This window comes from Carcharhinus amblyrhynchos, chromosome 10 (assembly GCF_965287045.1).
Source record: "Carcharhinus amblyrhynchos chromosome 10, sCarAmb.v2.hapA, whole genome shotgun sequence".
Classification (NCBI taxonomy): Eukaryota; Metazoa; Chordata; class Chondrichthyes; order Carcharhiniformes; family Carcharhinidae; genus Carcharhinus; species Carcharhinus amblyrhynchos.
Window position 1 is genome coordinate 106,041,866 of NC_137333.1, and position 27,797 is coordinate 106,069,662.

Here is a 27,797-nt window from a genome sequence, read left to right on the forward strand (position 1 = left end):
TTTTAATTTTAACTAGCCCCTAATCTACTCTAACTAACGAGAACCATTCTCTAACTAACCACTAATATACCATCTCTCTTAACTTTAACTAGCCCCTAATCTACTCTAACTAACTGATCTCTTCACTAACCTCATTCTAACCAACTGATTAACCTAACTAACTTCTATGCCAATCAAACTAGCTGTTCTCTCTAACTAGTCCCTTATCTACTCTTCTCTAACCTATCTCTAACTCACGCCTAATATAGCAACTCTTTTTTAACTTTAACCAGCTCCTAATCTACTCTAGCTAACTGATCTTTAATTTAACTCTAACTAACTGATTAATCTATTCTACTTTAATATAAAAGCAACATACTGCGAATGCTGGAATCTGAAACAGAAGCAGAAAGTGCTGGAAAACCTCAGCAGGTCTGACAGCCTCTGTGGGGAGAGAATGGAGCTCCCAGCTCTGAGGAAGGGTCATCCAGACTGGAGCTCTCCTCTCTCTCCACGGATGCTGTCAGACCTGCTGAGATTTTCCAGCACTTTCTGGTTTTGTCCCTATGCTACTCTAACTGGCTGGTCCTTGTTCTAAAATTAACCCTTAATTTACTCCCTTTTCTAATTCCGGCCAAAAGAAAAATAGAAAGGCAAATTATTACCTAAATGGAAAGCAGATTCAAAATGCATCCTGGCAGAGGGATCTGGGTGTCTGTGTTCATGAATCGCAGAAACTCGATAAGCAGATGCAGCACACAATAAAAAGGCCAATGGGATGTTAGCATTTATTGCAAAAGGACTGGAGTATAAAAGTGGGGAAGTGTTGTTGCAGTCGTGTAGGGTGTCGGTGAGGCCACATCTGGAGTATTGTGCCCAGTTTTGGTCTCCTTATTTGAGGGAGGATGTGGTAGCATTGGAGGCAGTTCAGAGGAGGTTCACCAGATTGATTCTGGGGATGAAAGGGTTGGCGTATGCGGGGAATTTGGTTTTGTATTCACGTTTAGAAGGATGAGAGGGGACCTGTTTGAGATATATAAAACACTGAAAGGGATTGATAAAGTAAGCATACAGCAAATGTTTTCCCTTGTATGGCAATCTAAAACAAGAGGTCACAGGTTTGGTTGAGAGGCGTTTGAGTTAAAACTGAGTTGAGGAGGAACTACTTCCCGCAGAGGGTGGTGAATTGATGGAACTCGCTGTCCCATTACGTGGTGGAATCTGAATCACTGAATGGTTTCAAGAAGGAGATAGATATATTTATGTTTAAAAAGCAGTTAAAGGGGTATGGGGAACAGGTGGGGAGGTGGATTTGAGACCAGGGAGAGATCAGCCATGATCTGATTGAATGGTGGAACTGGTTTGAAAGGCTGAAATGCGTACTTCTGTTTCTAATTCCTGAGTCAAATCAAATATTTGACTGGGCATCCATTTTCCTTTTTACACCAGCACCAGCCCCTCTCCTGGCTGCATCTACAGGACATTTCTGTACAGTACACTCACCAAGCAAAGGCAAGTTGCTGAGTATCTGTTGCTGAATCTTCTGCGAATACCCAGTCCATACAAGCGCAGTATTTTCCAACTCTGTGTTTCCACCTGGAAATGTTGGATAAATGCAGCCGAGGGGCAGATGCCCTGGAACAGCTTTTCACTTACATTTTACTCTGAGTCACACAGTGGCATCTCCCCTCCATCCCAAACCAGCCCTCCAGCCCCTACACCCCCCACCCCCTCCCCCGCCCCCCCACGCACCTATTCATGATGTCACTGGGGTGGAACATTGTACAGTCAGAATGAAGGGGGAGTTTTATTAAATTGTGAGACATAACTAAGAGCCTGCAGTGCATCACTGGAAACCATTGAAGAGAAGGTATAACAGATCAACCTAGAGTGATAGCATGGCAGTTATGTTAGTGGATTCGTAATGCTGACGCCTGGATTAATGATCTAGAGACATGGTTTCAAGTCTCACCATGACGCTGGAGAGAAATTTAAATTCAGTTTATTACTTATTCCTTGAAGGAAAAAGTTGGTACTGGTAATGGTGACCATGATACAACTAGATTGTTGTAAAAATTTACCAAAATTCGCTGGATTCCAGGGAAGTGCCAGAAGATTGGAAAACAGCTAATGTTACGCTGCTGTTTAAAAAAGGTAGCAGACAAAAGGCAGGGAATTATAGGCTGGTTAGTTTAACGTCTGTAGTTGGAAAAATGCTTGAATCCGTCATCAAAGAATAGCAAGGCACCTAGAAAGGAATGGTTCGATAGAGCAGACGCAGCATGGATTCGTTAAGGGGAACTCAGGTTTGACGAATTTATTGGATTCCTATGAGGATGTGACTAGTGCGGTAGACAGAGGGGAACCGGTGGATGTGGTGTTTCTAGATTTTCAAAAGGCGTCTGATAAGGTGCCTCACAAAAGGTTGCTTCAGAAGGTTAGGGTGCATGGAGTTGGGGGTAAGGTGTTAGCGTGGATAGAGGATTGGTTGTCAAATAGGAGGCAGAGAGTGGGGGTCAATGGGTGCTATTCGGATTGGCGGATGGTGACTAGTGGAGTGCCCCAGGGGTCGGTGCTGGGGCCTCAGCTTTTTACCATTTATATAGATGATCTGGAGGAGGGGGCTGAGTGTAGGGTGATGAAATTTGCTGATGACACGAAGATGAGTGGAAAAGCAAATTGCGCGGAGGGCGTGGAAAGTCTGCATATTAACAAGTGTGAGGTTATCCACTTTGGCAGAAATAATAGTAGGAGGGATTACTATTTAAAGGGCGAAAAGCTGCAGCATGCTACGGTGCAGAGGGACCTGGGGGTCCTTGTGCATGAGTCGCAAAAACCCAGTCTGCAGGTGCAGCAGGTGATCAAGAAGGCAAATGGTATGCTGGCCTTTATAGCGAGGGGGATAGAATATAAAAGTAGGGAGGTCTTGCTGCGACTGTACAGGGCATTGGTGAGGCCGCAGCTGGAGTACTGTGTGCAGTTTTGGTTGCTGCACTTGCGCAAGGATATTTTGGCCTTGGAGGCAGTGCAGAGGAGGTTCACTAGGCTGATAGTGGAGATTAGGGGGTTGGACTATGAAGAGAGACTAAATAGACTATGTCTGTACTCGTTGGAGTTTAGAAGGATGATGGGGGATCTTATAGAGATGTATAAGATAATGAAAGGGATGGATAGGATGGATAGGATGGATAGGGCAGAGGTAGAGAGATTCTTCCCGCTTAGAAAGGATAGCAGGACTAGAGGGCACAGCCTCAAGGAGGGTGCAGTTTAGATCGGAGTTGAGGAGGAACTTCTTCACTCAAAGGGTGGTGAATCTCTGGAATTCTCTGCCTGTTGAAGTGGTGGAGGCTACCTCGCTAAATATATTTAAATCATGGGTAGATAGGTTTTTGACAGACAAGGGAATTAAGGGTTATGGGGAGAAAGCAGGAAAGTGGAACTGATCCACTTCAGATCAGCCATGATCTTATTGAATGGCAGGGCAGTCTCGAAGGGCTAGATGGCCTACTCCTGCTCCTATTTCTTATGTTCTTAAAACCTCTTTAGTTCACTAATGCCCTTTAGCAATAAAAGCCTGCTACCCTCACTCAGTATGGCATACGTGATTCCAGACCTGTAGAAATAGTTGACTCTTAACTGCCTCCCAAATAGCTAAGAAAATTGCTCAGATGATGGCTCACCTTCTGAGGGGCATTTGGGAATGGGCAATAAGTGCAGGCCTAGCCAGTGACATCCACATCCTTTCAATTATGTTTTAAATTAATGCCAAGATTAGGCTGGATATCATGGAAGCTGGAGATTGTGGTGAAGTGGAGAAGTTCCAGACACTAGGAAACAGTCAGTTAAGGGTAAGAAATTATACCCCATTAGTGCAATTTCAAATCAATGGGTAGGAATCAGAAAGCTTTTCAATTAAATCTGGCATCAGGCAGGGCTCCACTCACTCTCTCATCCTGTTTGTGTGTTGAATCGAACATTTTGCCAAGTCCATCAGCAAGGATTCAGGCATAAGAGGAGGCTCTGGAGGAAAAGGAGATGGTGGATCCTGCCAGATAGTTCCCCGAGCAGACTACGAAAATCATTTGGCAGAATGCTTCATCATCAGAACTTTCAAAATTTAGTGTCACAAGTAGGCTTACATTAACACTGCAATGAAGTTACTATGAAAATACCCTAGTTGCCTGTTCAGGTATACTGAGGGAGAATTTAGCACGGCCAATGCACCTAACCAGCACGTCTTTCAGACAGTGGGAGGAAACTGGAACACCCAGAGGAAACCCACGCAGACACGGGGAGAACATGCAAACACCACACAGTGACCCAAGCTGGGAATTGAATCCAAGTCCCTTGAGCTGTGAGGCAGCAGTGCTAACTAACCACTGTGTCACAGTGCCGTAAAGGTCTGGAGAGAAATGAGATGGTTTTTGTCAAGGTACATTCCTCGATGCAGGACTCTGCTTCTCAGGACACACACCCCAAGACAAACATCAGTTGTTGCTGGAGGCTCATCAACTTGGTGAAAGATGCTCTTTGGTCTGCTTGAAACCTGTTGCTCTTCTGGGGTAGAGAGCTATCCTCAACTGGGTGTTGCAGGCTGGTACATTCCAAAGCCCAGGACTACAGCTGAGGGGGGCACTGAAACGTGGGGCAAATGTCACTATCTAAAACCTTCAACTATAGTGAAATGAGGGGAGATAAACTGTATAGAACCCCCTTAAGCTGAATGACTCAGTGAATGGATACAGTGAATATTACATGCATCACAATCATAGAAGCACCTGAGAGTGCAACTTAATGATGTAAACAACTTAAATACCTTTGTACCTTTTGCAATGACCATTTTGAATTTTTTTTGACTGCACTGAAGCATCCAACTACAACATAATGTACATAGAGAACCTGAATATGATTGCACGGTGTGATGGCCACTTTGAAATATTTGCATGATATTTTATGAATGAAGCATACTTTTGCAAACAAAAAAACGTCCCTTCACAGAGTGGCAGGTCCAATAGAGCAGAGATGGAGAGGTTCAGGAGCCAACTGCAGGTGAGATTAAAGGGATGAGTTTAGAGGAGGTTTTGAAGTGAAAAGAGAGGCAGTGAAGAATGAGAAGGCTTTGGCAACTGGATACTGTTGTTGGGGCACTTGAGCATTACCAGAGAGGGACTCAAGATGAGTTTAGGATGCAGGTGCCAGAGTTTTGGAAGGATTATGTGAGGAAATCATTGTTAAAATTGAGCTTGGAGATGACAAGAGTTTTAGCAGCAGCAGATAAGGAAGGATGACAGTCACTCAGACAAGGGCAATATGCTGTGTTCAAGATCCACTCCAGTACGTAACAGAATGTAACACAATGTGTTACGTTCACACTGAAATGCATATCTATGTCAAAACACAAGTGCTTTGGAGTGAAAACTCACACAGATTTACAATGAGCAATTTTAGCTTTTTTTTAGAAAAACGTTTATTCACATATAAACTTTAAACAGAAAATGGTTCATTGGGTTACTCAAATCTAGAACTTCCTCCCAAACCCAGCCCACCATCAACACTCACCCCTTACCCTGAACTAGCCCAGTTCTGTTTACGAGGCCTGAAATGTAAATGAAATGAATTCTTAGTTGTTTACCCATTGCACTTAAGAGTCCCTATGGATTTCTGAACTCTTTCTTAGGCTGACAAATCCTCCACAGAAACTGCCTCCTCAGAGAGACAAGTACTGGGGACATTAGGCAGAGCTTGTAAAAATATCAAACATTCAGCACTGGATATTTCTGTCTGTTGACGGTCTGGAGAGGGACAGGTGTTGCAGAACTGTGCAAGGTTGTAAGTAAGGCTGGTTATTTGCACAAATTTAATATCACACTGTCTACACCTGGTCCTGGAGGAACATGAAAAATAAACAGGAAATATCCCCGAGAATTACTCATTGCACCCTCCTTGTCTGGGCCACGTCCAGTTTCTAGAATTTCCATCGTCACTTCTTGGTTACTGAGACTTCAGGTGAGTTGACGATCAGTTTCAGTCCACTGTTTTCCAGCCCAGCACAGACCTAATCAAGTCAGGATGAATTCCTTTCATTTGGACAGTTCACTACGCCAAGTTGAGGACTCAAACCTAACTTCTCATGAATAAAAGATGTCTGCAGTTGTCTGAATACAGTCAAAATGCATTTAAAAACATTCCTTATAGCTCAATACATCAATGCAACCATCTGGTGCAGACATGGGAGTGGTACAATCTCAGCATGCTGGCGTAAGGGTGGGAATAGTGGTGGTTAGCTTATTATTTGGGGCAGTGAGTGGGGTGAGTGTAGTGCCTAATGAAGGGGAATGAAATCACATCAACCGTGCCTAGACTCGCACTCACTGTCCAATGACGTGTGCAAATTGCACAACACTGAGATGCCTTATATAGTCTGTAGACAATCACTACCTCTGCTCACAGAGGGGGAAGATAGCCGTGGGTCATTGAGTGACCGCAGCTGTACCCAGTGTTGAATCTGGTGGTAGGAATATTCCTGAAATAATTGTTAAAAGCAGGTGCAGTATTTTGTCTGATGACCTGCTCCTCGGATTTTCCAGGGCTAATGAGGATGTTCCACAATGACACAAAAGCATGCAAGACAGCAGACTACACAGTAATACATATTGTAACAGCACAGAGCCCCATACGGCAAGCAGAGTAAAGAAGCTTATACTTCCGAATGATGAGATTTCGACCTTACTGAAACATTTCACAAACTGGAGTTACTTTATCAAAAAAAAACCCGACACTTTGATTCTGATTAAAAACCAGGAGAGAAGAAAACAAACATTATCCTTGTCAGTTTTTAACAGCCTCAGCCAGTGAGATGGTTGAAGCTCAGTGTCACGATCCTGTAACTATCACGTGTACCAGGATTGCATCTGAAATGCTATTTATGGACAATCACCTCAGTGAATTGGAGAGAGTCTAGTTAGTACAGATTACCCCCATGAGAGGGCAAGAAGTGTTCAGAATAAAATTTGAAGATTGATTATTCCTGGACACATAAAGACACCTAATGATACATAAACTTCTAATGTGCAATGTGAAACAATCCCTAAAGATAACTTCACTCCGATTCAAACAGCACTCGAGGTATATGAACTGCAGCTCTCGGTCTAAGGTGACCTTTCCCAAACATCAGCACCAAGTTTACTTTACATCATTCACCATCAATTTATATTTGAAGTACTTTTGAGTCTTAGTTTTTTTGGACTCCAGTTCAGATCTCAATGTCCGACCACGATGATCGATGAGGCACTTTTGACACGGAGTGAGAGACCCCGAGTCAACATGACAGGAGTAGGATGCTGGAACTAGGTGGCCTTTTTGAAGAATCCCATGATGGATGCTTGCTTGCCTGCCCTGCTGGTGGCTACTGCTTTCTTCTCCTTCTGCTCCTTTGGCTGCTCTTTCCCTCCTGCAGTGCTCTTCATGCCGGTCAGTTTGGGTCCAGTGAGATTTTTTGACTCTTGTTTGGCTGTTAATTCGCTCTCGCTGTCAGTGCATGACTCACTCTGGTAAACCTTCTCTGTCACTAGTGTAGGATGTGGGCAGGAGGGGAACAGAATGAGACAATCCAGATGGTTACAATGTCCTATTCACACATTGGGGAACATACTTTAAACTTCATCCCCTCCCTCAATCCATCCACTGTGTGTGTCCAACATTCAGCCATGGATAAGCTTATTAGGATGACCTAAGCCATTGCTGTGTTCACACTGCCAACTCCCACAACTCCATGTTCCACCCACTGACTCCACTCCTTTCTCAGGCCAGTTACAGGCTGAACAAAGACTTCCTTAACCCTCAGTGAGTTCCAGGTCTCAGACTCTCTTCACTTTGAATTCCCAAACTATCCATAAGGAGAATGACCCAACCCACCTTCTCCAAGAGGACCCCCTAATCCTCCATAGCCTCTTCACCCAGGAGGATACCAATGTTGATAAACTCTCCATCATGTGGACCTCTCCACCATCCCCTTTTCCCAAGCCCTTTCCGAGGAGGAAGTCCCATCTCCATGCCCTCTCCCAGGAGCACCCAATAACAATGTGTGGATTCCCAATTACTGAGAAAACGGTATAAAGGTGAAGAAGGATGCAGCAATTGGTAAATCTTACCCATAGAACCCTCTTCATCCAGAAAGGTCTTGGACTTGAGAACTCGCCTTCGCTTCCTTCGTTTCACTCCCACTGTCTTCTAAGGATGGTGGAGGAGGGAGGGGAGGGGGGAATAGAACAAGATGAGGTGAGGTTATAACACTGAACCATCTCTCCCATTCCAGTTGGTGCCTGACCACCCATATTTCCTGCTTTTGTTTCTCATGTTAGCACATTTCACCTTGTGTTACACCTGGAGCCTCAACACATCTCACAGAGAAACTGTTTCCAGTGGCAGTAACCAGTGGATGGCGGTGTGGTGGTAATATTACTGGACCAGTAACCAAAGGCCCTGACTAAATGCTCTAGGGACCTAGGTTCAAATCCCACCATGGTAATGGATGAAATTTAAAGCAACCTTCTGGAATTGAAAGTTAGTCTTGGTAATGCTGATCGTGAAACTAGCAACTGTTATAAAAATCCAGGTAGTTTACTAATGTCCTTTAGGGAAGGAAATCTGCTGTCCTCACCCGGTCTGGCCTACATGTGACTCCAGACCCACAACAGTATGGTTGACTCGCAAATGCCCTCTGAAATGCCTAATAAATCAGGAATGGGCAACAAATATTGGTCTTGCCAGTGACACTCAGATCCCATGAAAGAATTTGTAAAAATTCCTCCACACTAGATGATTAATTCTCCACCATTTGGAAGAAGCATGTTGACATTACTGCAATTTATCCAACTTGAGTCAATCGCCAGCCACTGCCATCTCTGTTGGCTCTACTGGTTCCTAAAACACAAACTAGATAAGGGACACAAGAACTGAGAGAAAATTATATATCCTGACTTGGTGGGGAGTGATGCAGCAAGGAGTTGAGTAATATTTTTAAAAAAATAGCTGAACTTTCCAACTGGCTGCAGTCATGGGGTGCAGTCCAGTCTGACAGCATTAAATCATAGAATCCCTACAGTGCAGGAGGCGGCCATTTGGCCCATTGAGGCTGCACCGACCACAATCCCACCCAGGCCCTATCCCCATGTATTTACCCCACTAATCCTTCTTACACTAAGGAGCAATTTACCATGGCCAATCTTGCTGCAGCTGTATAGGGCATTGGTGAGGCCGCAGCTGGAGTACTGTGTGCAGTTTTAGGCGCCGCACCTGCGCAAAGATATTTTGGCCTTGGAGGGAGTGCAGAGGAGGTTTACTAGGCTGATACCGGAGTTGAGGGGGTTGAGCTATGAGGAGAGGCTGAATAAACTAGGCTTGTACTTGTTAGAGTTTAGAAGAATGAGGGGAGATCTCATTGAGACATATAAGATGTTGAATGGGATGGATAGGATAGAGGTGGAGAGACTCTTCCCGCTCAAAAAAGACAGTAGGACTAGGGGGCACAGCCTCAAGATAAAAGGGGGGGCGGTTTAGAACGGAGTTGAGGAGGAACTTCTTCACTCAAAGGGTGGTGAATCTCTGGAATTCTCCGCCCGTTGAAGTGGTGGAGGCTGCCTCACTGAATATTTTTAAGACGCGGGTTGATGGGTTTTTGATAAGAGAGGGGATTAAGGGTTATGGGGAGAGGGCGGGAAAGTGGAACTGAGCCACGCCAGATCAGCCATGATCTTATTGAATGGCGGGGCAGGCTCGAAGGGCTGGATGGCCTACTCCTGCTCCTATTTCTTGTGTTCTTGTGTTCAATCAACCTAATCACATCTTTGAAGTGAAATGATTAAGAATGGCCTTGGGTCTGTTCTCACTTGGAGGGAATCTGGCTTGGATAGAGTCACAGAGGTTTACAGCATGGAAACAGGCCCTTTGGCCCAACTTGTCCATGCCGTCCCCTTTTTTAAACTCCTAAGCTAGTCCTAATTGCCCACATTTGGCCCGTGTCCCTCTATACCCATCCTACCCATGTAATTGGCTAAACGTAGTGGACACGTTCCTTGTCCTTTAGGAATTTATTAGATAAATTTCTGTTTTTTTTGCCCTTCCCACGAAGTTGGAATGGGAGGCAGTTGGAAGGGTTGGCGAATGGGTGTGAATCAAAGGGCAAGTCAAATACACAAGGGCTCAATGACCTTTCTCCATGGTGATTTTTTGAATGTTATAGCAAGGAATTGGGCAATTTTCGAGATGTGAAAGGAACAAAATGAGCTACTGTAGTCAAATCAGTCTTTAAGCTTGCATCTGGTCCTGTTGATCTGAGTGACTCATTCTGGCTTCGTACCATTAAATATGGTTCATTATTGGCAAATGAAATCATAATGTACAACAACAAACTGCATTTTTCTAGCACCATAAACTCAGAAACCCATTTTGTAGCATTTCATAGGTAATCAAGCAAAATGTGATACCAAGCCACATGGCAATGATTAAAGTTTCAAGGAGTGTCTTAACAGAGAAAACTACGGAGGGAATTCAGAGCTCTTATTTTCATTCATTTGTTCAGTATGGGTGTCGCTGGCTAGGCTTGGATTTGTTGCCCATCCCTAATTATCTTTGAGAAGTTGGCGGTGAGCAACATTCCTCAATATAACTTGAGTTGTTTGCTATGCCATTATCAAAGGGTATTTTAGTCAATTTCTGTGGATCTGGAGTTCTATGTAGGTCAGACCATGTAAGAAAGGCAAATTTCCTTCCCTAAAGGAAACAAGATGGGTTTGAAACAATCTGTTATCTTCGTGGTCACCATTACTGAGACGAGCTTTATATTCCCGATTTGATTTAATTAACCAAATTTAAATTGCTCAGTTTACACAGTGTGGTTTGAACTCATGTCTCTGGATTATTAATTCAAGCATCTGGATTACTAATCTGTTTGTTTGATCTATACTTAGGTAGCTGAAAGCACAGCCACTTGTAGCAATAAAAATCCTGGGTGATCTTGGAGGGTTGTCGGGCTGGAAGATGGCGGGGAGGGGGGAGGATGGTGTGGTGAGGTCATGGAAGGATTTGAAAAACAGAATGAAAATTTTAACTGTGAGCACTACTGTACAGGGAGCCAGAGTCTGCTTGACCAATCAAATCTGCAGTAAATCAATTCACTAAACTGTCAACTTGTCCTCTTGCTTTCATCTCTGTATCTCCCTCCCCTTCAGAGAGTTGGCTATTCTTCACAATGAAAGATATGGTGCTACCCATACTGATCACATTTTGCTTGATCACTTTCTTATGAAATGCTACAAAATGGGTTCCTGAGTTTATGGTGCTAGAAAAATGCAGTTTGTTGTTGTACATTATGGTTTCATTTGCCAATAATGAACCATACTTAATGGTATGAAGCCAGAATGAGTCACTCAGATCAACAGGACCACATGCAAGCTTAAAGACTGATTTGACCACAGTAGCTCATTTTGTTTTTTTCACATCTAGAAAATTGCCCAATTCCTTGCTAGAACATTCATAAAATCAGAATCCTACAGTGCAGAAGGCCATTCAGCCCATCGAGTCTGCACTGACCACAATCCCACCCAGGCCCAATCCCCATGCATTTACCTTAGCTAGTCCCCCTGACACTAAGGGACAATTTAGCATGTCCAATCCACCTAATCTGCACATCTTTGGACTGTGTGAGGAAACTGGAGCACCTGGAGGAAATCCACACAGACATGGGGAGAACACGCAGACTCCACACAGTGACCCAAGCAGAGAATCGAACCCAGATCCCTGGCACTATGAGGCACAATAAGTAGTCTCACAACACCAGGTTAAAGTCCAATAGGTTTATTTGGTAGCATGAGCTTTTGGAGCACTGCTCCTTCATCAGGTGAGTGCCAACAGCACCGTGCCACCCGGATCACAGTCTGTGTGGAGTTTTCACATTCTCCCTATATCTGCATGGGTTTCCTCCGGATGCTCCAGTTTCCTTCCACAGTCCAAAGGTGTGTGGGTTAGGTTGATTGGCCATGCTAAATTGACCCTTAGTGTCAGGGGATTAGCGGGGTAAATATGTGGCGTTATGGGGACAGGGCCTGTGTGGGATTGTGGTCGGTGCAGACTCCATAGGTTGAATGACCTCCTGCAGGGTTTCAATGATCCTTTGTACCATTTGCTGCAAAATGTCCTCTGCATAAACCAGTTGAACAATCCTTACTGGTGAAGACTTCATGCTGGAGGAACTGCTCATTACCTCAACTTCATCTGGACTTCCCCAGCATGGTGGCTTAACCTCAACATCTGAAAGGCACTGAGGTGAAGTATCCTCTTCCTTGATTGGCTCGTCACGGGGTGGTGATGGAGTCTTTATATCACAAGCTTCAGGAGAGTCGGGGATTACTAGAAGAGGGTAAATCATGGTCAGAATTGTTTAGACTGGAGAGCAACCAAAACCTTCCCTGACTCCCCCACAAACCTCCTCTGAAAATACTCTGCACTTGCCATCAACACCACACTCTGAGCTATATGAAACCTTGGGCACTGTTCTTAATGCACAGCTTAGTTTTTAATTCTGCATCCTATATCTATTGCCAAGATCACCTCCCTTGCCCTTGTTAACATTTCTCACTGAAACCAACTCCTTCCAATGCTGCCTCTGTCCGTCATCAAAACTCTGTAGTCTCAAATTCAACAAGGCCCTTTGCGCCAACTCTTTAATTCTGTTGATGTTAACAAACTGCTCTTAAAATGGATATGGTGGTTATATCACTGAATTGACAAGCCAGAGTTAGATTGTGAAAAGACAGGGAATCATTATGCATCATGACAGTTTTTTGGTTTATAAATATCCTGTAGGTTTCTGCAGTAGATGCCCAGGTGCCAATAACTGGTCAGCTTCATCAATCAAATCTCTGGATGTGGGTACTGCTGGCACACCAATTATCCATTCCTTGTATCACTGGAGTAGATGGGTGATGGGCCACATTTTTCAATCAGTGCAGACCCTGTGGTGATGGTGCTCTCACAATAGTGCCCAGGGCTTTGACCCAGCAACGAAGAAGGGACAGCAACATAACACAGAATCCCTACCTTGCAGGAGGCCATTTGGCCCATCAAGTCAGCACTGACTCTCCAACAGAGTGTCTTACCCAGGTGCTATCCCTGTATAACCCCATACATTTACTCTGCTAATCCTCCTGACCTATACATCAAGGGGCAATTTAGCATGGCCAATCCACCTAACACACACATCTTTGGACTGTGGGAGGAAACTGGAGCATCCCGAGGAAACCTACGCAGACGTGGGAAGAACGTGTAAACTCCAAGTGACCCAAGGCAGGAATTGGCCAGGTCCCAGGCGCTGTGCTAACTCCTATGCCACCATGCCGACCAAGTCAGAATGGTTTGCGGCTTGCGAGATGGTGTTCTTGTGAAATAAGCTATTAAAAAACGCAAAGTTATATTTAAGAATTTCCTTCTTGCCAGCGAAGGTTATGGGAGGGGGTGAATGAATGAAACAAGCATTCAGAACTGCTGTGCATTCCATAGGTCAGGAGTTCTCAAACTGGAGTCTGCAGAGACTTTCTAGGGGTCCACAGCGGGCCTTGCTTTACATGTAAGCGACCACCCAGGGTGCCACAGAGTCAAGAGAAGGCAAATAACCAGTGACCAGAAGCAAGTTGGACAGACTCAGAACATGGGGGCACAGTAGGGAGTGGGTGGGGCAGCCTGGCTGTCCTGCATAAGAGGGGAATGCACAAAGAAGAGAAATGTAAGAACCCCAAGGTAGACCAGCAATTACCAAGGCTGGCTTGAGTGAGTTCAGAGTTATTCAATAAGGCAGAGCTTTAAAAATAACAATAACTGAAGTACTATATATAAAATTCCAGTTTGTCGAGTGGGTTAGGTTGCATGGGCTGTTGAGTAATTATCCAAACAGATGCCACAGCGATAACTTTCTGGATTTGTACCCGTGTCAAAAATTAAAACCTAGTGAAAATTCATTCACGTGTTCTTTTTAAACTTATCCTCTGGTACAAAAAGGATTAAAACTAAATAACAAGCATATATCTCACACTCGTCATCGCTGCTGTCTGACTGAGGCTGTCTGATTCTCCGGCGTCGCTTGTTACAGGGCTCCTCTGCTTCACTGGCCAGTGCTGTGTTACGCTTGGTTTTCTTGCCGCTGTCCAGGCAAAAGCGGATAAAAGGAAATTTTAGTCACCGCTGTATCCATGACAGACTATCAGACAAACAAAAAGTGTGCAGCTAATCTGCTGTGAGCCCATCACATTAAAAGGTGCTATATAAATGTAAGTTGTTATCACGAGGACACATGAGAGCAGGAGTAGTCTATCTAGCTCCTTGAGCCAGCTCTTTTGACAATCATGGCTGATCTTGGCCCGCTCCCTTAGTTTCCTGGGAGGCCAAATAACTGTCTATCCCAGCATTAATTATATTCAATGATGGAGCATCCACAAACCTCTGGGGGAGAGAATTCCAAAGATTCACCAAAGTACGAAATTTATGAAGAAATTCCAAAATAAGAAATTTATGGTCATCTCAATCCTAAACCTCTTATCCTGAGATTGGTGTCTGTGTTTTAGCTTCCCAATCCTGTACGTTCCACTGAGGTCACCTTTCATTCTTCTAAACTCAAGAGAACATGAACTCAATTTACTCACAGACCCTTTGTTAGAACAGAGAGGAGGGAGAATGTTGGAGCAAAAGAAACTGTAACAAAAGTTACAAACAGTCTGGTCCGAGAGGGGGAGAGCGTGGTTTGCATTGAGGCAGACCAGCTGAGCTTTTCCAGTTTCCTCTGTTCTTGTCATCCTTCCTTAAATGCGGAGACTAAAACTGCAGACAGGATTCCAGTTGTGGTCTCACCAAACCCTGTACGTGGACAGAGTGGTGAAGAAGGCATTCGGCATGCTTAGTTTCATTGGTCAGAACATTGAGTACAGGAGTCGGGACATCTTGAAGTTGTACAAGACATTGGTAAGGCCACACTTGGAATGTTGTGTACAATTCTGGTCACCCTTTTATAGAAAGGATATTATTAAACTAGAAAGAGGGCAGAAAAGATTTACTAGGACTTGATGGTTTGAGTTATAAGGAGAGACTGGATAGACTGGGAGTTTTTTCTCTGGAGCATAGAAGGCTGAGGGGTGATCTTATAGAGGTCTATAAAATAATGAGGGGCACAGATCAACTTGATAGTCAATATCTTTTCCCAAAGGTAGGGGAGTCTAAAACCAGAGGGCATAGGTTTAACGTGAGAGGGAGAGATACAAAAGTGTCCAGAGGGGCAATTTTTTCACACAGAGGGTGGTGAGCTTTTGGAACAAGCTGCCAGAGGTAGAGGTAGAGGCAGGTACAATTTTGTCTTTTAAAAAGCAGTCAGTTACATGGGTAAGATTGGTATAGCAGGATATGGGCCAAATGCGGGCAATTGGGATTTGATTAGGGGTTTAAAAAAAGGGCAGCATGGACAAGTTGGGTTGAAGGGCCTGTTTCCATGCTGCAAACCTCCATAACTCTAACTGTAGCAAGACTTCTTTATTCCTGTACGCCAATCCTCTTGCAATAAAAGTCAACAATAAAAGGCCTTCCTAACTGCTTGCTACAATTGTATGTTAGCATTCTCAATATTATTCTCCTGAAACTAGAAAGGCAGCAGTTAGTTAACAGACTAAAAGAAAGTCAGCGTTTAGATAGCTTCTTACACAGCATCAGGATATCTCGTGCTCAGGTCTCTGGAGTTGAGCTTGAACCTCTGATGCAGGAGAGAAGGGTGATAACTTAATGAGCCACAGCTAACACCCAGTCAGGCAATCCATCTGCCTGCCCTCCCCCCACACCCTCCACATAAGACACCCTCATCCACACTCTGCACTGACCTCTGTCCGTCTTTTTGCTGTTTTTTGCCAACTGCTTCTTTCTTTTCTTGGGGTTTCTCCTTCAGCGCCTCAGCCTGCGGCTTCTGCCCCGTAACCATGTTTGCAGGAACTGTCTCTTCATCTCCCTCTTTCTCTGAAGCAGCTTTGACATTGCAGCCTCCCCTCTCAGGGGGTTCCCCTTTCTCTGGGGACTCTGCCATGGATTTGGTCGGAGGGTCCTCTTCCTTGGTTGCTTGACTGGAGGGAGGCGAACCTTTCTCTGAGGGTTTTGAAACAGTTAGTTCTGGGTGCTGACAACCGGCACAATTAGGTTTATATTTCCTTACATAACAACCGCTCTTCTTTAACACACAGAACTGAGCTGTGTAATAGCCATGTTAAGCTGCTGCATTCATGCAAAGCTTTACATTCAGGATCAAAAAATTATCTAAAGGAAAAGAGAATTCCAAATATGCAAATACAGCAAATTGCCTGAATGGGGCTAAGGAATGATGTGGAGATTTGTTTTATTCTCTCGCAGAATGTGGGCATTGCTGATATGACCCACATTTATTGCCAACTCCTAATTTCCCTGGAGATGGTGAGCCACCTTCTTGGACCAATGCTGGCCATGCGTTAGGAGGTCCATCAGACGGAACGAGTAAAGAAATGATTACTGGATCACACAGGGACAGTGATGGAATTTACCACAATAAAAACATACATTTATATTATAAGAAGCATTCACAAAGTGCTTCACAAGGGCGATTATCAGAACAAAATTTGACGTCAATCCACATATGGAGACATAGTGCTCAAAAGCTTGACGCTGCAGGGGAAAGAATCCCAGTGTATCCAGCCGCTCCTTATAACTCTAACCATCAAATACCAGTAGCATCCTAGTAAATCTCTAAGTAAATGTGGGCAACTGGGATTAGCTGAGGGGTTTAAAAAAAAAGGCGGCGTGGTCAGGTTGGACTGGAGGACTTGTTTCCATACTGTAAACCTCTATGACTCAGTAAGATAGATTTTAAACATTTAAAAAGGCGAGTCAGGCAGGTTTAGGGGGGAAATTGCAGCCTAAGAGCACAGGTACAGCCACTAACGGATTTTACTTACTCGCACTGGCTTTCAGGAAGAAGTTGCTGAAGCTGTTTCCTTTGCTGGTTGTTTTACTGCCTGAAGGAGCCTGGAAGGGAAGAGGGTGGAAATTCACTATATCGTTGTGAAACAACTCTTCAAAAAAAAAACTTTGTCCTCGTTCAGGACTGATGTCAGGAAGTTCTTCACTTCAGACAACATCATATACCACAAAGCAATCTCAGGGTAGGGGAATAGGAGGAGGAGAATGTGAACGCGCAGTAGCGAAATAAATGTTCTCATCCTATCCTCACTATCCCCTCAAATTTTATGCCCCACCTCAGAGAGTGGAATCAAAATCCAGGCTCCAATCCAGTGCAGCATTGAGGGAGAGCGGAAATATCGGAGGCGTTGAAATGAGACCTGTTTTTACCCTGTCTAGTGAATGCAAAACATATGCCAGATACTCAGAGTCATAGAGGTCTACAGCATGGAAACAGGCCCTTTGGCCCAACTTGTCCATGCTGCCCTTTTTTCAAAAAAAACACTAAGCTAATTCCCAATTGCCCACATTTGGTCCATATCCTTCTATACCCATTTTATCCATGTAACTGTCTAAACGCTTTTTAAAAGACAAAATTGTACCTCCCTCTATTACTATCCCTGGCAGCTCATTGCAGACACTCACCACCCTCTATGAGAAACATTTGCCTCTTTGAAACTTTTTGTATCTCTCCTCCCTCACCATAAACCTATGCCCTCTAGTTTTAGACTCCCCTACCTTTGGGAAAAGATATTGACTATCTAGCTGATCTGTGCCCCCACATTATTTTATAGACATCTATAAGATCACCCCTCAGCCTTCTACGCACCAGAAAAAAGTCCCAGTCTATCCAGCCTCTCCTTATAATGCAATGCATCAAGTCCTGGTAGCATCCTAGTAAATCTTTTCTGCGCTCTGCCTAGCTAAATAATATCCTTTCTATAATAGAGTGACCAGAACTGAACACAGTATTCCAAGTGTGGCCTTATCAATGTCTTGTACAATTTCAACAAGACAACTCGACTCCTCTCACATTAGCCTGCAATTGTTTCCCTGTCGCTTCACTTCACATCTGATGGCCATTCTTTCAGCGAACTTATGTGTGTCCTCACCTCCTCCCCGTCTGCCACAAGCCCTTTGAATCAGCATTTCTACATCCAACCCCGAGGACGAACTGGGGAGCACTTAAAGCCTTAGTCAAATTTGATCACAGGTTGAGCTCATTGTCCTTTCAGACACTTACAGCACTCTCCCCGTCTTTCGCCAGGACCGGCTCTCCTTTCACTTCTTTGTCCTGCGACTTGGCAGAGGGTTTGTTGGAGAACATCCCCATGATTCCCTTGGGCTGGGGTGACACATGTTTGGGGGCAGCGGGCACATTGCCGTTCACGACAGGCTTGCTGGTGCTCGTTGCTTCACTTGAGCTCTGAGAGGGCTGCTGCACTGACTTCTGCAGCCGCGCTAACTCCTCTGCTGACCGGGGAACAGCATCTGCACATCGAATAGCGCTGTACCTGCAGTCGGAAAGAGAAAGCTTCTCAGTAATCTTGGAAAAGTGATGAGAAAAAGAGTAACAAGGTACGATCTAATCCAGGGATTCAGAGAGTCAACACATCTCAAACAAGTCTAAAATGTCAGCCGTCGCTTGGTGGGTCAGAAGTCATGGGTTTGAGTCCTTCTCCAGAACCTCAAACATAAGGCTCCTAATACAGAATTATTATAAGGAGGACGGAGGCCATTTGGCCCATTGAGTCTGCGCTAGCTTTCTGAAAGGGCATTCTACCTGGTCTGACTCCCCTGCCTTATCCCATGACCTTGCACATTTTTATTTTCAGATAGCAATCCAATTCCCTTTTGAATACCTCGGTCAAACCTGTCTCTGCCACTTTCTCAGGAAGTTTGTTTCAGGCTCCAATCATCCTCTGGGTGAAAATACTTGTCCTCACAGTACAGCACAGAGCTGAGAGGGCGATGCACCAAGTGCTAACTCATGAATGAAACATTAAACTGAGACCCTGTTTGTCCTCTTGGGGTAGATGTAAATGACGCCCTGGCACTACATTCAGGAGCAGCGAGTTCTCACTGGTGATGTGGCTAATATTCATCCCTGAACCAACACTACCGAAACGGATTATCTCCAATAAGGAGGATCCAACCATCACCTTCTGACATTACCATCACTGAATCCCCCACTATCAACATCTTGGGGGTTACCATTGACTAGAAACTGAACGAGACAAGCCAGATAAATACAGTGGCTACCAGAGCAGGGCAGTGGTTGGGACTTCTACAGACAGCAATTCACTTCTTGACTCCCTGTCTATCCTGCCTACCATCTACAAGGCACAAGTTAGGAGTGTGATGGAATACTCTCCACATGCCTGGTCAAATGAAGTTCTAATTCAAGAAGTTTGGCACCATCCAGGACAATTCAACCTGCTTGATTTGCACCCCATCCACCATCTTCAATATTCACTCTCTCTCCCAGTGTGCAGTAACAGCAGTGCACAATCTATAAGGTAACAGCAGTGTGCACCATCTACAATGTACACTGCAGCAACTCAACAAGCCTCCTTCAACAGCAGCTCCCAAACCTGTGAACTCTTCCACCTGGAAAGATAAGGGCAGTAGATGCATAAGAAGACTACAACATGCAAATCCTCCCCAATCTACACATCTGACTTGAAACCATATTGCCATTTCTTCACTGTCATTTGGTTAAAATCCTGGAACTGCCTCCCTACCAACAGCATACAGCACAATGGTTCAAGAAGATAGTTCACCATCTCATTCTCAGGGCATTTATGGATGGGCAATAAACAACGGCCTAACGACAAAGAGGAGTAAATAGATATAATAATTTTTATATTATAATTTTAAAAACAAATAATTAAAAAGATACTTTATCCAGAGTGGTGAGAATGTGAAACAATGTGTGGCTGAGGCAAGAAAGTTGATAGGGTGAGATGAAGAAGAGTGGGAGGAGGCTGGTCTGGAGCATAAACACCACCATGGACCAAGTGGCCTGTTTCTCTATTATAACTGACACTTGTGCTCTGATAACTTGTTCCAGCAGCTTTTCTACTGTTGGGAGCTGTGAAAACCATTTCTGTAAGCAGTCACAGTAAGAAGTCTCACAACACCAGGTTAAAGTCCAACAGGTTTATTTTGTAGCACGAGCTTTTGGAGCGCTGCTCCTTCATCAGATGAGTGTAGAGTTGGGTTCGCAAACAGGGCATATATAGACAGAGACTCAATTACAAGATGATGGTTGGAACATGAGTCTTGTTACTTGTTAAGCAGTCATGTTACTTACTTGTTACTGTTCTGCAGGTTTTCCTTGACTGCTTCGTAATCAGTGTTGAAGAGGGGGCTGCTATCTTTCAGCATTGCTTTTTGAATGCTGTAAACGTGGACACTCGCGGTCACTAGCATCTTCAGCTTCAGTGCTGTGAATACATGAACATTCAGAGAATGTAACACCATGAACAACTGGTTTGTAAGGATTTATTTATATTGATATCTCTCTTTCCTCTGAAGCCACAGTCCCACGTGACCTCATCACTCCAAACATTCCACATCTCAGTCTGTAACATGCTTGATGAACCTCAGGCCAGGGGTCACGGCTTGGGGGCAGAGGGCAAGGTTGGTGGTGCTTAAATAATTTATACTTGTGTGTATTAGGAATAAAGAGGAAGTTTAATCTGTGTTTCTGTATTACTGTATAAAGAAAGAGTTAAAAGTTTAGATTAGCTTCATGTTAAATATAGGTATCAGCAAGTCTATGGCTTTTAGTTTCATTTTAAACTTTGCCTGCTTTATAATTAAGGATTTATGACAGAAAAGCAATTACAGGGTTAAAAAAAACTAAGCTGTTGCTTAACAACCAGAAGCTCACACTAAAAGCAGAAGCATTTGAGTTCAGTTGCAACCAGGTAACTGAGAAGCAGGAAGCTTTCCCCAGAAACTACCAGTACAGACTGGACAATGAAGTGAGGAGCAGAAAGCTAGTCCCAGAAGCTAAAGAAAAGAAAGTTTGAAAAACTAGGGAATGAGAAAGAGTCCCAAGACGACTGAAGTCAAAGGGACAAAGAACCAGATTCTGAACAAAGTAATGTACACTGAAGTTAGAGGGACAGAGAGAGGCTTCCAGTTAAAGCTGCCATAAGACCATGAGACATAGGAGCAGAATTAGGCCACTCAGCCCATTGGGTCTGCTCTGCTGTTCAATCATGGCTGATATTTTTCTCATCCCCATTCTCCTGACTTTTCCCCATAACCCCTGATCCCCTTATTAATCAAGAACCTATCTATCTCTGTCTTAAAGACACTCAATAACCTGGCTTCCACATCCTTCTGCAGCAAAGAGTTCACCAGATTCACCACTCTCTGGCTGAAGAAATTCCTTCTCATCTCAGTTTTAAAGGACTGTCCCTTTCATCTAAGGTTGTGGCCGCTGGTTTTAGTTTATCCTACTAGTTGGAACATCCTTTCCAAGTCCACTCTATCCAAGCCTGTAAGTTTCAATAAGATCCCCCCCTCATCCTTCTAAACGCCAAGAAGTACAGACCCAGAATCCTCAACTGTTCCTCATACAACAAGCTCTTTATTCCAGGGATTTTTGTGAACCTCCTCTGGACCCTTTCCAAGACCAGCACAGCCTTCCTTACAAATGGGGCCCAAAACTGGTCACAACACTCTAAATGGGGTCTGACCAGAGCCTTATACAGCCTCAGGAGTAAATCAGTGCTCTTGTATTCTGGCCCTCTCGACATGAATGCTAACCTAGCGAAGGCGGCCAGCAAGGAGCCAGACATCTGAGATGGAAAGGATTGTTAACATCTTAATGCAGTCTGTGAAGTAGTGATTTTCTGTTGACACTGCTGGGTACACAAGGTAATTTATAAATCTCAAGATCCTATATGCTTTGCTAACCACTCCTTCAATATGTCCTGCTACCTTTGAAGCTTATGCACATCACAACCACCAGATACCTATGTATCCTGCTAATACAAGTGACAATAAATCAAACTCCCTGAAATTGTCATCTATATTGCCTCTCCCTATCCCTTTATCCAAAAATGTACCCCTCACGCTTCTTAGTATTAAATTCCATCTGCCACTTGCTATCCATTCTAGCAGCTTATGTGCTACAGCAGTCAATTGACATCATCCTTACTGTCCCTGCCACACCTCCAGATTTGTACCATAGGCAAATTTTTATTCCAATATCAAGTCATTGACCTCAAAAGAATATTAACACACAGCCATATAAGTAAGTATTAAGACAAATGACCAAAAGCTCAGTCAGAGGTAGAGATCTTAAGGTGCATCTTAAATGAAAATAGAGGTAGAGAACAAGGAATTCCACAGATAATGACCTTGCCAGCTGAAGACATAGCTACCAATGCTGGAGTAATTCAATTCAGGGATATACAAAAGGCCAGAATTGGACGAGTGCAGAGATACAGGGGGTTGCAGGGCTGAAGAAGATTAGAGAAAAAGGGAGAACTTTGAAAACAAAGACGGGAGTTCTAAAAATGGAGGGCTGCTTCACTGGGAACCAATGTAGGCTCGCGGGCACAAAGCTGAGGGTGAAATCTTCCTTTAACTTTCTCTGCTATAAAGAGAACAATCTAGTTTCTCTGTTCTTTTCATATAATGTCATCTATCCAAGCGTCCAAACTCAACAGGCAGTGCCAGGTGTTACAAAAAGGCAATCGTCGCCCACCACAACATACAACTAACCAAAGATTTGACAGTATACAGACAGGGATAATTTGTGTCAACTGCAGATGCCTGCTCTTACCTTCCAACTGATCCTCCCTCACCACTGCTATCTTGTGACACTGGAACGAAGAAAACGGCAGTTAACTAGAGGCCAGCAAGGCAGCACACCCTGCACCACATCCCCACCGCTTTCTAACTGAGGAGAATGCCAGTTACCTGACCATCTGTTGGCACCTTGCCCCGGACCACCAACTCTGTTTAAGAAAGCCTCTTTGATGATGTGATGCCAGTTTCAAACTCTTATCAACTATATGTGCCTATTTTCCCAGTGGGTATTGACGGAGAGTGATTAGAAACCAGGTCTCTCCCCGAACCCAGTGGTACTGAACCTATAGCATTCAAATCTGTCCTGGCTGAGTTCAGCCAGTTCAGTGCAGAGCAAGCTAGGAACCTGAACCTTCCTGCTCCGTGCAACACAGCACCATATCAGGGAAAGGTGAGTCTGCTTGGGTACGTATTTTAAAGAAAGAGAAGTGGATTAAATACACTATTGAAGTAAAATCTATCAATTCATTCAAGAATCCTAGTGTAGAAGAGGCCCTTTGGCCCATCGAGTCTGCACCAAGAAACCTGATCTCCCACCTAACCCCATTTACTAACACTTAGCCAATAGCCTTGAATGTTATGACATTCCCATTATTGCAATAGGAATTGAATAATTGTTTAAATATTAGGGGCTGATTCTGGGGCTGTTGTGTTATGGAACATAGAAGATAGAAGCAGGAGGAAGCCATTCGACCCTTCAAGTCTGCTCTGCCATTCATTATGATCATGGCTAATCATCCAACTCAATAGCCTAATCCTGCTTTCTTCCTATAACCTATAGAAAATGTGCAGCAGGTTAGGTCTATACTCACTGGAATTGGAACAATGAGGGGTGATCTTATTGAAACATGAGATTCTGATGGTTGGATGCTGAGCAGATGTGCCCTTAAGAATCTAAAACTCAAGGACACAGTTCCAAAATAAGGACACCCCCCATTTAAAATGGAGATGAGAAGGAATTTCTTCTCTCAGAGGGTTGCTAGTTTTGGATTCTCTCCCACAGGGATGGTTCTGGACCCTGAACAGATCATGGACGTACCGAAGTTCCATTTTCAACTGCTTTTCCAGACACGAGATAGGTCACATGGAGCTGGGCTCCTGAATTTTCCTTCCGCTTTCGTTCTACGTAGTAATAAAGCATCCTTGCAAACATACAAAAGAAAGAACAATACAGTTACCGAGGTACAAACTCCTTGTGACAACCCAACCTTTAAACAAACCTCTCAACTTGGAGATGGAGAACCTGTACAATTTCTAGAGCAGCTTCCTGACTTGAGGGACCGGATAGAAATCTCAAGAGACCTGGGAACAGCCAGAAAGCTGTGGGGCAGCCAGCTTATTGCACTGACTGAACTGGCATCAAACTCAAAAGAAAAATCCAGACCCCTCTACCCCCACCCACAAGACTCAACAACATACATCTAAAGTCCATGCTTAACACAGCAAAACATTCCAAGGAAGTTCATATCATTTGAGTTTCATCAAACAAAATTTGACAGAGCCATGTACATATGAGTTAGGAGCAGGATTGGACCATTTGGCCCTTTCAACCTGCTCTACCATTCAATAAGATTGTGGCTGATGTAATGGTAACATCCATCTACTCCCAATAATCCTTCACCCTTATGTTAATCAAGAATCTAGCCAGCTCTGCCTTAACAATATTCGAAGGTTATTTCCACCGCCTTTTGAAGAAGAGTTCCAGAGACTCACAACCCTCAGAGAAAAAAAAATTCACATCTGGCTAAATGAGCAAACTCCTTATTTTTAATACCACTGTGAGTAGTAGGTTTGGGCTATACAGCACGCAGGAAACAATAATTCACATTGTATCCCAATGCATATGACAAAAATAAATCAAATTAAAATTAGTGAGCCCTAATTATAGATTCTACCACAAGAGAAAGCATCTTCTCGACATCCATTCTGTCAAGATTTTTCGATACAAGTTTCAATCAAGTCACCTCTTTACTAAACTCCAGCGGATGTGAGCTTAGCCTGTCTAATCTTGTCTCATAAAACAATCTAATTCCAGGCATTAGTCCAGTAAACCTTCTGAATTGCTTCCAATCCATTTACACCCTTCCTGAAATAAGATCAATACTGTACACAGTACTCTGGATGTGGTGTGGTTTCACCAGTGCCTTATACAACTGTTAAATCCTTTTATTTTCAATTCCCCTTGCAATAAATGATAACACTCTTTGAGCTTTCCTAATTACCTGTTACACTTACATATTAGCCTTTTGTGATTCATGCACTAAGATACCCAATTTCCTCTGCACCTGAGCTCAACAATCTCTCGCCATGCTTCCTTTTTGTGCTTCCTGCCAAAATGGACAATTTCACATTTTCCCACATTATAATCCATTGGTCAGATCTTTGTCCACTCACTTAGCTCCATCTTTTTGTGGTCTCGTGCCCCCTTCACAACTCATTTTCCTACCTTTCTCTGTACCATTGGCAAATTTAGCAATCATAAGTTCAGTCCGTTCATCCAAGTAATTTATATAAATTGTAAAAAAATTGAGACCCCAGCACTGATCCCTGTGGCACACTATTTGTCATGTCCTGTCAACCAGAAAAAGACCCATTTATGACTACCCTCTTATTTCCTGTTAACCAACCAACCTTACAGATGGTTTGGTACCTTGTTGTGCAAATAAGTTGCCATAATTCTTAATAAGAACATAAGAAATAGGAGCAGGAGTAGGCCATCCAGCCCTTCGAGCCTGCCCCGCCATTCAATAAGATCATGGCTGATCTGTCGCTGCTCAGTTCCACTTTCCCGCCCTCTCCCCATAACCCTTAATCCCCTCTCCTATCAAAAACCCATCAACCCGCGTCTTAAAAATATTTAGCGAGGCAGCCTCCACAATGATTGACCAGACTTCATAAGTACTTCATTGATTATAAATCCCTTTTCACAACCATCCAATGTTGTGAAAGATACCAAAACAGAAAATGCTGGAAAATCTCAACAGGTCTGGCAGCCTCTGTAAGGAGAGAAAAGAGCTGACGTTTTGAGTCCATATGACCCTTTGTCAAAGCTGTGAAAGACACTATTTGAATGCATTGTTTTTTTTTTCGAGTGAATATTCTCCACCCACTAGCATAAGACTATTTGACCAGGACAGGCATCACCCAAAAACTAACAGTACCCCTGGCTAATGTATACAACATACAGACCCTTCCCACTGCCTGCAAATCCAGGGCAAGTACCCAAGGCTGATCTATTTTCCATTTGCTCCCATCACAGGCTGCTAAGACCAGCTTCATTAAGGACACTATATAAATGCAATTTATTGTTGATTCCCACACACAACAGTACAACACAGCCCTCACCGTCCTCATTTCCCCCTTTCCTGCAAATAGTGCTTCATGTCAGATGCCCGCTCCCAGATATTCCCTTCCCCAAAACCCCCAGTATGTAATCCTTAAACCCATACTGATTGATGGCAGGCTTGAAGTCACCAAACTCACTGTTTCGCCTGGTTGACATGGATGCCCAGGAACTGGCTCAGCATCTTGTAGGTGACCTGGAGAAAACGAGTTAGATATAATCACAGATTAACACTAAAACAGATTTTTAAAAAAACCACTACATCACAAGAACTGGCCACTTGTGGAGGTGGATGGTAACAACGAGGCAAAGTGGAAGGAGGAAGATTCAACCCTCCATCCTTCAGGTTTATGACCTCCACAATATTTCCCATTCCACCCCCAGGTGGTCCCCTTTCCCCTGGTCAATCCCCATTCCACCCCCTCTCCCCCTGGTCAATCCCCGTTCCACCTCCTCTCCCCCTGGTCAATCCCCGTTCCACCCCCTCTCCCCCTGGTCAATGCCCGTTCCACCCCCTCTCCCTCTGGTCAATCCCCGTTCCACCCCCTCTCCCCCTGGTCAATCCCCGTTCCACCCCCCTCCCTCTGGTCAATCCCCGTTCGACCCCCTCTCCCTCTGGTCAATGCCCGTTCCACCCCCTCTCCCTCTGGTCAATGCCCGTTCCACCCCCTCTCCCTCTGGTCAATCCCTGTTCCACCCCCTCTCCCTCTGGTCAATGCCCGTTCCACCCCCTCTCCCTCTGGTCAATGCCCGTTCCACCCCCTTTCCCCTGGTCAATGCCCGTTCCACCCCCCTCCCCTGGTCAATCCCCGTTCCACCCCCCTCCCTCTGGTCAATCCCCGTTCCACCCCCTCTCCCCCTGGTCAATCCCCGTTCCACCCCCTCTCCCCCTGGTCAATCCCCGTTCCATCCCCTCTCCCCCTGGTCAATCCACGTTCCACCCCCTCTCCCCCTGGTCAATCCCCGTTCCACCCCCTTTCCCCCTGGTCAATCCCCGTTCCACCTCCTCTCCCTCTGGTCAATGCCCGTTCCACCCCCTTTCCCCTGGTCAATCCCCGTTCCACCCCCCTCCCCTGGTCAATCCCCGTTCCACCCCCCTCCCCTGGTCAATCCCCGTTCCACCCCCCTCCCCTGGTCAATCCCCGTTCCACCCCCCTCCCTCTGGTCAATCCCCGTTCCACCCCCCTCCCCTGGTCAATCCCCGTTCCACCCCCTCTCCCCCTGGTCAATCCCCGTTCCACCCCCCTCCCCTGGTCAATCCCCGTTCCACCCCCCTCCCTCTGGTCAATCCCCGTTCCACCCCCCTCCCCTGGTCAATCCCCGTTCCACCCCCCTCCCCTGGTCAATCCCCGTTCCACCTCCTCTCCCCCTGGTCAATCCCCGTTCCGCCCCCTCTCCCCCGAGTGGATCCCCATTCCCTCCCCGAGTGGATCCCCGCTCACAATCCGGTTCTCATCCGCCACCAGCTCCTCGATGTTCTCCACCAGCAGCTCCAGCTCCTCCATGGTGGCGGCGGTGGCGCGAACACGAGGTCAGGGGTCACAGGGAGGAGGGGCGCGCGGCCCCCGGGGGTGAGAGTTCATCCCGCGGAGAGGGGCGGGGCCTAGCCGTTACCCTGGTAACCAGGCCC

The 27,797-nt window shown here is 44.9% G+C and overlaps 1 protein-coding gene across 1 annotated transcript; it reads right to left on the reverse strand.

The window, feature by feature from the left end:
- Positions 1-5,643: 5,643 nt before the first annotated feature.
- pold3 (polymerase (DNA-directed), delta 3, accessory subunit) lies at positions 5,644-27,698 on the reverse strand. Its single transcript, XM_080197741.1, has 12 exons — positions 27,610-27,698; positions 26,308-26,363; positions 23,864-23,966; positions 22,799-22,838; positions 20,306-20,438; positions 18,233-18,503; positions 16,986-17,055; positions 15,888-16,146; positions 14,061-14,170; positions 12,239-12,384; positions 8,130-8,208; positions 5,644-7,546 (listed from the first exon to the last, which is right to left on the reverse strand). Exons 1-12 carry the CDS (start codon positions 27,670-27,672, stop codon positions 7,326-7,328), a joined length of 1,551 nt encoding a protein of 516 aa, XP_080053867.1. The 5' UTR covers positions 27,673-27,698; the 3' UTR covers positions 5,644-7,325.
- Between the last annotated feature and the right edge of the window lie 99 nt (positions 27,699-27,797).